At 38.0% G+C, this 10,867-nt stretch overlaps 1 protein-coding gene across 5 annotated transcripts in view; it reads left to right on the top strand.

Annotated features, from left to right (window-relative positions):
• The window catches only part of kif21a (kinesin family member 21A), a 253,360-nt gene that overhangs the window by 90,384 nt on the left and 152,109 nt on the right, over positions 1-10,867 (top strand). For all 5 annotated transcript variants that reach the window (XM_039761105.1, XM_039761101.1, XM_039761104.1 and 2 more), the window contains exon 3: positions 8,060-8,242. In XM_039761105.1, the coding sequence (XP_039617039.1) occupies positions 8,060-8,242 (183 nt within the window). The remainder of the gene's footprint in view (positions 1-8,059; positions 8,243-10,867) is intronic.

The following is a 10,867-nucleotide window of genomic DNA, read 5'->3' as shown; positions in this document are numbered from 1 at the left end:
GCGAAACACGTTGATGCTGAATGAGCGAGACGAGACTTCCTGGTTAACACTGCATTCAGCAAGCAGGAACTTAACTGCGTGCTCTAATTGGTTAGCTTCTCAGTCAGGAGAACTTAACTGCGTGCTCTGATTGGTTAGCTTCTCAGTCATCCGCCAATAGTGTCCCTTGTATGAAATAAACTGGGCAAACCAACTGAGGAAGCATGTACTTTAAATTAAAAGACCCATTGTCCGCAGAAATCCGCGAACCAGCGAAAAATCCGTGATATATATTTAGATATGCTTACATTTAAAATCTGCGATGGAGTGAAGCCGCAAAAGTCGAAGCGCGATATAGCGAGGGATTACTGTATATATACCCTGTGTATATATACACACACACACACACACACACACACACACACACACACACACACACACACACACACACACACATACATACATACATACATACATATACACACACATATATAATTTGTGTATGTGTATGTATGTATGTATGTGTGTGTATATATGATGTACATAGGTATGTATATACGAGGGATATCCAGAAAAAAAGGTTACAAGTGCCCTGGAGGGTGCAGGGAATTTTTTTTTTCAAAGGTTGGCATACCTGCGTGTAGGGGGGTCCTAACGGTCAAAATAAGCCCGGGACCGCGTCAGTCAGTTGTGAAATGTCATCACAGCAAGCGAGTTCGTCAACCTCTGCTGAGGCCGTTTGCTCCACCTACCGCCAATGCGAGATTCGTTCGGTCATCAAGTTCCTTACGAGATCCATCGTCAGCTTGTGGAAACTTGACCTGAGGTAATGTCACGTCAGCATGTTTACAAGTGGGTTAGGTTATTCAAAGAAGGTTGCACTGACACTCATGACGAAGAAAGGAGTTGGAGGCCGTCTCTCGTTTCAGAAGAGCTTCTGCAGCAAGTTGATGAAAAAATTCGCAGTGATCGTCGTGTGACAATTGACACCCTTCATGAAATGTTCCCACACATTTTGCGAATTCTCATGGGTGAAATTGTCTCAGAAAAACTTGATTACAGGAAGCTGAGTGCAAGATGGGTTCCAAAACTGTTGACTCCAGAACATTGGCAAAATCGCGTTTTGGCTGCACGTGAATTTCTTCAGCGTTATGAAATCGAGGGTGAGGCGTTCCTTGACTCTATTGTGACTGGAGACTAAACTTGGGTATGTCACTATACTCCTGAGTCCAAAAGGCAGTCCCAACAATGGCGCCATACCCATTCCCCATCAGCCAAAAAATTCAAAGTTCAGTTTTCAGAGCGGAAGATTATGGCATCTGTCTTTTGGGACAGAAAAGGGGTTTTGTTGGTGGATTTCATGGCCAAAGGGACCACCATCAATGCTGAAACATATTGTGAGACCCTAAAAAAATTGAAAAAAAAGATTAAAGACAAAAGGAGGGGAATGCTGACTCGTGGTGTGTCCCTCCTTCATGACAACGCCAGACCCCATACCGCTCATGTGACTCAGGACCTGCTTGTGTCCTTTGGATGGGATATTGTTACCCCCCAGACTATTCCCCGGACCTTGCTTCCTCAGATTTTCACCTTTTCACCAAACTGAAAGAATTCTTGGGTGGGAAACGATGAGGAGGTGAAGGAGACAGTGGAGAAGTGGCTTTCGGAGGTCGAGCTGAGCATATTCGACGAGGGTATAAAAAAAGCTGGTGCCCAGGCTGAAGAAGTGCATCGAAGTTGACGGCGATTATGTTGAGAAATAAACACATATTTTGGAACATACCCTGTAAATTTGGTTGAAATATATTCATTTTTTGATTTTTAACAGCTGTTGTAACCTTTTTTTCTGGATATCCCTCGTATATGTATATAGATATGTATATACACTGCTCACAAAAATTAAAGGAACACTTTTTTTATTGTGCCTGGCATGAAATCAATTAAACCTGTCTGATAATTTTCTGGTTGGTTAAGCAGCTGAGGTCATTGTTAATCACTTTCAGCTGTATTGGTGTTCATGGACTTAACGACAGGTGCACTAAAGTGGCAACAATTAGAAAACCCTCAAAACAGGACTGGTTTTACATGTGGAGGTCATTTCAAGTTTCTCCCTCTTGATCTTTTTTGGCTGGTTTTCCACTCGTGCTAGTTTTGGCTTGAGTAATCATCTCTACTGGCAGTATGAGGCGATTCCTTAACCCTACAGAAGTTGCACAGGTTGTCCAACTTCTCCAGGATGGCACATCCACACGTGCTGCAGCAAGAAGGTTTAATGTGTCTCCCAGCACAATCTCCAGAACATGGAGGAGATTTCAGGAGACTGGCTGTTATTCTCGGAGAGCTGGACAGGGCCGTAGAAGGTCCTCAACCCATCAGCAGGACCGATACCTGCTCCTTTGTGCAAGGCGGAACAGGCTGAGCACTGCTCGTGCCCTACAGAATGACCTCCAGAGGGCCACTGGTGTGAATGTCTCTACCCAAACAATCAGGAACAGACTTCATGAAGATGGCCTGAGGGCCCGACGTCCTGTAGTGGGCCCTGTGCTCACTGCCCAGCACCGTGGAGCTCGACTGGCATTTGCTCAAGAACACCAGAATTGGCAAGTCCGCCACTGGCGCCTGTACTTTTTACAGACGAGAGCAGGTTCACCCTGAGCAGCTGTGATAGACGTGAAAGAGTCTGGAGAAGACAAGGAGAACGATATGCTGCCTGCAACGTCGTTCAACATGACAGGTTTGGTGGTGGGTCAGTGATGGTCTGGGGAGGCATATCCATGGAGGGACGCACAGACATCTACTGCAGGAAATGGTGCTCTGACTGCCATAAGGTATCGAGATGAAATCCTTGAACCCATTGTCAGACCCTACGCTGGTGCAGTAGGTCCTGGTTTCCTCCTAATGCACGACAATGCCCGGCCTCATGTGGCAAGAGTATGCAGGCAGTACCTGGAGGATGAAGGAATTGAAACAATTGAATGGCCTTCACGATCCCCTGACTTAAACCCAATAGAACATCTGTGGGACATTATGTTTCGGTCCATTAGGCGCCGCCAGGTTGCTCCTCAGACTGTACAACAGCTCAGGGATGCCCTCATACAGATCTGGGAGGAAATGCCACAAGACACCATCCGTCGTCTCATTAGGAGCATGCCCCGACGTTGTCAAGCATGCATACAAGCTCGTGGGGGCCACACAAGATACTGAAAAGCATTTTGAGTAGCAGAAATTAAGTTTTTGAAAAATGGACTAGCCTGCCACATCTTCATTTCACTCTGATTTTAGGGTGTCTACACAATTGAGCCCTCTGTAGGCAGAAAACTTTTATTTCCATTAAAAGACTTGGCATCCTTTTGTTCCTAAGACATTGCCCTGTCGTTATTTGTATAGATATCCAACTTCATATTGAGATCTGATGTATCTAATGTGTTTCTTTAAAGTGTTCCTTTAATTTTTGTGAGCAGTGTATGTATATAGATATGAAGATATGTATGTGTATATATATATATATGTATAAATATATATGTGTGTATATATACGACATGTGTATATATGTATATATATATGTGTGTGTATATATATATATGTGTGTATATATATATATATATGTGTGTGTGTATATATATATATATATATATATGTGTGTGTATATATATATATATGTGTGTATATATATATATATATATGTGTGTATATATATATATGTGTGTATATATGTGTGTATATATATATATATGTGTGTATATATGTGTGTATATATATATATATGTGTGTATATACACTGTGTGCACAATTATTAGGCAAGTGAGTATTTTGACCATATCATCATTTTTAATGCGTATATTCCAACTCCAAGCTGTATTAACTTGAATGCTTATTGGATTTAAGCACGTCAGGTGATGTGTATTTGTGTAATGAGGGAGGGTGTGGCCTAAGGAGATCAACACCCTATATCAAGGTGTGCAGAATTATTAGGCAGCTAGTTTTCCTCGGGCAAAATGGGCCAAAAAAGAGATTTAACTGACTCTGAAAAGTCAAAAATTGTAAAAAGTCTTTCAGAGGGATGCAGCACTTTTGGAATTGCTAAGATATTGGTGTGTGATCACAGAACCATCAAACATTTTGTTGCAAATAGTCAACAGGGTCGCAAGAAACGTGTTGAGAACAAAAGACGCAAATTAGCTGCCAAAGATTTGAGAAGAATCAAACGTGAAGCTACCAGGAACCCATTATCCTCCAGTACTTTCATATTCCAGAGCTGCAACCTACCTGGAGTGCCCAGAAGTACAAGGTGTTCAGTGCTCAAAGACATGGCCAAGGTAAGGAGGGCTGAAACCCAACCACCACTGAACAAGAAACATAAGTTGAAACGTCAAAACTGGGCCAAGAAATATCTGAAGACAGATTTTTTCAAAGGTTTTATGGACCGATGAGATGAGAGTGACTCTTGATGGACCAGATGGATGGACCTGTGGATCAGTAATGGGCACAGAGCTCCACTCCAACGTGGAGGTGGGGTACTGGTATGAGCTGGTATTTTTAAAGATGAGCTAGTTGGACCTTTTGCATTGAAGATGAACTCAAAATCAACTCCCAAACCTACTGCCAGTTTTTCAAGACACTTTCTTCAAACAGTGATACAGGAAAAGACCATGATTTTTATGCAGGCCAATGCTCCATCACTTGCATCGAAGTTCTCCACTGCGTGGCCAGCCAGTAAAGGCCTTAAAGATGAAGGAATAATGACATGGCCCCTTCCTCATCTGACCTAAACCCTATCGAGAACTTGTGGGCACTTCTTAAACGCTAGATTTACGGGGAGAAAAACAATACACCTCTCTGAAGAGTGTCTGGGAGGCTGTAGTCACTGCTCCACAAAAGCTGATCGTCAACAGATCAAGAAACTGACAGACTCCATGAATGGAAAGGCTTATGACTGTTATTGGAAAGAAGGGTGGCTATATTGGTCATTGATTGATTGATTGATTTTTTTGAAATGTCAGAGATGTTTATTTGTAAATTTTGAGGTGTTTGTTTATTATTCTCACTATAACAGATGAAAATAAACAAGTGAGATGGGAAAATTTTCATTTTCCTTTAGTTGCATAATAAATCTGCACACTAATAGTTGCCTAATAATTGTGCACATATGTATTCCCCTGATGATGTTCACACTCACATTTCCGTTGTGAAACATTCAGGTTTCAGGTTTATTAACATTTTGGATTGACTGATAGCACTGTGTTTGTTCCATATTAAAATTAATCCTCAAAAATACAACTTGCCTAATAATTGTGCACACAGTGTATATATATATATATATGTGTATATATATATATATATGTGTGTATATATATATATATATGTGTGTGTATATATATATATATATATGTGTGTGTATATATATATATATATATATATATATATGTGTGTGTGTATATATATATATGTGTGTATATATATATATGTGTATATATGTGTATATATATGTGTGTGTATATATGTGTATATATATATATGTATATATATATATGTGTATATATATATGTATATGTAGACTCAAAGCAATTATGACAGCAGCAATCCAAGCTGTGAGAAAACAGTAAAAAGGAAGCGTGTCAGGCGTCATGGTACATTTTCTGATGCAGCTAGACGAAAACAACTTCGTCACGCTGCCGCCAAATACACAAAACAATTACATTGACAATCATGTTACGTTATTTTCAAAATGTTTCCTTTTCTTTTTCATTACTTCTTTTACACACTACTTCTCTGCTGTGAAGCTGGTATTTTGCTATATATATATATATATATATATATATACTAGCAAAATACCCGCGCTTTGCAGCGGCGAAGTACTGCATTAAAATTTTTATTACGAAGAAAATTAAATCTTTTTAAACTGAGGGAAAATATGCCAATAATTATTTGTTAAGGATCTCTTTGTATACCATGTTGTCAGTTCGACCCTCCGGTTGTAACATGACCAAGCTGTGCACTGAGCTTTTTAATCGGTTTCAGTTTCATGGTTTGTTTCAATTACGACAGTATTTGCAGGATTTGCTGTGTTGAAGTGACATTCGGCATCTGTCAAGCGTTGTAAGCACACAACCGGTTTCATGGATAAAATCACATCCAGCTTTTGAGAGTTTAAACATTCATAAACATCAAAGTATCCACTACTGAAATCGTCACCTGTGAATCTAAGATGTTTAAGAGGCATTGGCGGTTGTCGAAAGGTGTAAAATATTTGGCCATTTCGGTACGCTTGAAGGCGGCAACCGAACAATTCAGCAGCAGCCATCAACTCACATGCAGAACCATAGGTGAAGGGCTTAAGCATTTCACTCTTCTAGTGCTCCTGTGTAGTATAATTATCTCCTGTACTGTCATCAGTCCACACCTTGAACCCGTCCCTGTATTTCAATACATAAGACACAATGTTCCTCCGGATTTTAAGAGTGAGCCTGATATTGCCGTGCAATATGTAACAAAGAGAATGGAAAAGGTAGGTGCCATCTCCGGGCATGGAAACCACTCGGTACGTGACAGTTCTTTGATCGATAGTGATCACCTCGATAGCCATGGTAATGGGGTTTGGAATGATAAAGGAAATGAGTACCTGAGAAATGTAAAGTAAGTCTAAAATACCTATACAATAACTATAATTGTAATAAACAAACAATAAAACGGCGGAGAAGCCGTGGATTAAACAAAAAGGCTGTAGTTATCAGTAGGGAGACGTTAATCCCGTGGCGAAGCAAGTAAGAGAATGTAGGGACGGAGCGACGGACGGTCTTCTATAGGCAGGCAGCCAACAACGTGGGAGGCGTTGGGATGGGGGACCCAACGCCACCTCACACGGTGACCGAGCTGCAGGCTATGGACGTATATATGTACATAAGTAGGATTCAGTTAGCGTTGGGAACCCGTGTACCAAATTTCTTGAAGATGGGCCCATAAGTAACAAAGACTGTTGGAAAGTTCAATATGGCGGCCGACAGTGGCGTCATACCATCGAAATAAGTACGTAAATTGGTTTCGGTTAGTGCAAGGAAGCCGCCTACCAAATTTCGTGAAGATGGGTCAGCCTTCTACCTACACGGGAAGTTGGAAAATTGGTGACGTTGGAAAGTTCAATATGGCGGCCGACAGTGGCGTCATACCATCGAAATAAGTACGTAAATTCGTTTCGGTTAGTGCAAGGAAGCCGCCTACCAAATTTCGTGAAGATGGGGCCATAAATAAGAAAGTTCAACATGGCAGACGTTGTCGACCGTTATGACCGTTCCGTGTAGAATTTCGAAATGAAACCTGCTTAACTTTTGTAACTAAGCTGTAATGAATAAGCCTGCCAAATTTCAGCTTTCTACCTACATGGGAAGTTGGAGAATTAGTGATGAGTCAGTGAGTGAGTCAGACAGTCAGTCAGTGAGGGCTTTGCCTTTTATTAGTGTGTGTGTATGTATATATATACAGTGTGTATATATGTGTATATATATATATATATATATATTTTTTTTATATATATATATTTTTATATATATATATATTTTTATATATATATATTTTTTTATATATATATATATTTTTATATATATATATATATATATTTTTTATATATAGATATATATATATATATTTATATAACCTCACAGGAAATGTTAGATTTTTCATACTTAACTTTTTTTTTTAATAATGCATTTTCTTTTTTCGATTACCTACATTCCAATTGTAATCAATATAAAATATTTATTCAACAAAGTTTACTATGGTGTAGATTTTTTCACAAGAACTGACATCCTGTACTAGATTTGTTCCTACCTTAAATTTGCTGCTTCTGGGAATATTTGGTATGACTCCAAGTGATCCTGAAGTTCACTGATGAGATTCCAAAAGTGGATGAATGACTATCCAGTAAGAAAATAGGATAATGTGTTTTAAAAGAATGGACACATTTTACTTATTATCTTGGTTTAATGTGGAGTTTATTTTGAAAGAATAAAAAATAAATCGTGCTTAATACTGGTAATTCTTTATTTAAAAATGTCAAATGAGACAAAGTGTCTTTGTCTTATTTTAGACTGGAGCTGGAAAAACATATACCATGGGAACAGGCTTTGATGTTAATTTTGATGAGAGTGAACAAGGAATTATACCCCGTGCTGTTAAACACCTGTTTAAAGGAATAGACCAGCGAAAGCATGCTGCTATCGAGCAAGGATTACCACCCCCAGAATTCAAAGTCAATGCACAGTTCCTTGAGGTAAGCATTTTTGAGAAGAGCTATTTGTGAATGCTTAAGTTAAATGTATAAATAGCATCATCACTTCATGTTCAGTAATTTATTAGCTCATATATCACTGTCACTTTGCTTAACGTCTTTAAATTTAACTCCTAGCAGCTGTTGACTTTGTAGTCATTCATTACTTGTGTGTTTAGCTGACAGTTGAATCTTACAGCACTAGATACACAACTGCAACTGAGTGAGAAATCTCTGTTTTCTGGTTGCCTGCTCTACTGTATAAATGTACTGTTCTGTTCAACAATATTCAGGTGTGAGATTCATATTCTGAACACCGGATTAGTGAAGCAGCCATACTAACCACTGAACCACTACACTGTTGTACATTGTAAATATATATATGGGTAAATTATTTGTGTTTTCCTTTTGTCTCTGTGCACAAAAATGAAAATAATTTGTCTGTTTCATATTACTTAACATACCAAGTATCTGCAGCTAGGCCTCGATTATTATCTTCCTTTCCTAGGTATAATTGAAAGAAATCCGGAGGAAGACGTGACATCACTAATCCTGTTTCTAATGAGGCTTAACAGGTTTGGTTTGCGTCTGTTGGTCTTTAGCCATTGTATACTATTTTTCTCAACTTTGATCACTGCCTACCTTTTAGTGAAACCACTAGGTTGAAGAACCCTGCACATATACACACACCTGAGACCAGGAAAAAGGTAGAATTTAAGTAGAATATATTTTAGAGTAATGATCCTAAACTTTATCCTTTTTAATTAAGCATTTAACAAGATACCGTATAAAAGTGTTAAATTCTTTATCTACTGTTATAATAACTTATTTCTTAGCTATAATTCATAAAGTATACTCACCATCACACAATTAAGCATGAATAATATAAATTATAACTTTTGTAGTTATTAGACCTACAACAAAGTATCTGCCATTGAATTACTTTACATATTTAACGACTGAATAATCTATCATTTTCTGTAAAGGCTATTAACCTTGTCTTGCACTAAAGACCAGGTTGCATCTAATGGAAGTATTAATTTTTTGGAATCTCACTTCTCAATGAAAATATTCTTTTTGACAGTTCCCCTTGATTTACAGAATACTTTTCAGTTTAACATTCTTTCATTTAGAATATGAGGCCTAGGGTGCTACATTCTTGGCAAAAGCTCATATTTAGAAATGAGCTTTTAATATAACTGTAAAAGAAACCACTGCCGTATTCATCAGTCTAAAATGTGAGGTCTACATTTTAGTTATGTGATGGTTAAAGATGTACAGTGTCTGTTTTTGAAAGTATTTTGACACAAGTGGTACTAAGAACAAGAAGTAGCTATTGATACCATATAATGCAATCTTGTCACTATAGAATTGCTCTAGTATTCCTTAATGAAATATAAAGTACCAAAGGTGTCAAGACCGTGGTTGCCGTAAGATCGCTTATTCGAGCTGCATGTGGCATTTCTTTAACATCTTCACCTTGGAATTTTCTGCACCAATGTGATCAGTAATTTTGTATTTACCGTTGTAAATAAACAAACTATTATTTTATACAGTGCTGCTCTACAGTGAACACCATACTGTAGCACTTTGCAAAAAAAAAAAATACATACAGTTTATACAGTTTGAGTATGGGAAGATCAGCAAACTTCGTAAAGGTCATATAGTGAGTTTATTAAGATAAGAACTGAAAGCTCTAGAGCAGTGTTTCCCAAAGTCAGTCCTGGGGACCCCCTGAGGCTGCGGGTTTTTAGTTCCCACCAGCTTCTGTTTTTAATCGAACTCCTGGGCTAATTAAGTGAACTGATATTTCCCAAGTTCTGTGTTTAAGGAACAATATAGAAATTAGAATGTATTTTTTTCTTTTTAACAGTATTTTTTATCTTGTTTAATTAATCTATTATTTACTAATTAGTGGGTCTGACACTAAACTACTTGCAGCCTTTGATTATTCAGTGTTGTTTGCCAGCGTGTCTGCTCTGCTCATTTTTTTAATTGTCATTATTAAGACATTATTAAAACTGCACAGAGAAAGGGCAAAATAAAATGAATTCAACAAAAGAGAGTTAAGCATTTAAATCGGTAGCAAAAGCAGAAATATTTCTAAATGTATTATAAATGTAAAAATCATGCCGCTGTGCTTTCTGAATGTCCAATACAACAAAAAAAAAAATAGCAGCTAATTAATTGAGCTCAGTGTTATCAGTTGTTGTCACTGATTAGGAATCCGGTTGGAACAAAATCCTGCAGGAACAGGGGGTCCCCAGGACCGAGTTTGGGAAACACTGCTCTAGAGCATTTCCACTACTACATTACTGCTTATTTGAGACTTTTTTTAAAAATTAAATTTGTTGTTTCTGAGTTGTTCAAAATGATTATATCTTCTGTCCTAATGTGTGCTTTTAATGATGTTTTATTTGTATATTTCGAACCAAATTAAATCATACAGCTATGGTAGTGGTAGAAAAATAAACATATAAGTTGGGGTAATTATTCAAAGAAGTAATTAGTTATGGATGACTTCTCTCAGAATGTAACTGGATTACTTTACCTATGTTTCATTTCAGACTTGAAACAGCAAGCAAAGTTCTTTAGTTGACAAAAAGAATTCTTAACCTCCTTGGTGTT

This window comes from Polypterus senegalus, chromosome 8 (assembly GCF_016835505.1).
Source record: "Polypterus senegalus isolate Bchr_013 chromosome 8, ASM1683550v1, whole genome shotgun sequence".
In the NCBI taxonomy this organism is placed as follows: domain Eukaryota; kingdom Metazoa; phylum Chordata; class Cladistia; order Polypteriformes; family Polypteridae; genus Polypterus; species Polypterus senegalus.
The sequence above is the reverse complement of the archived record's forward strand: the minus strand, read 5'-3'. Positions and strand labels throughout refer to the sequence as shown.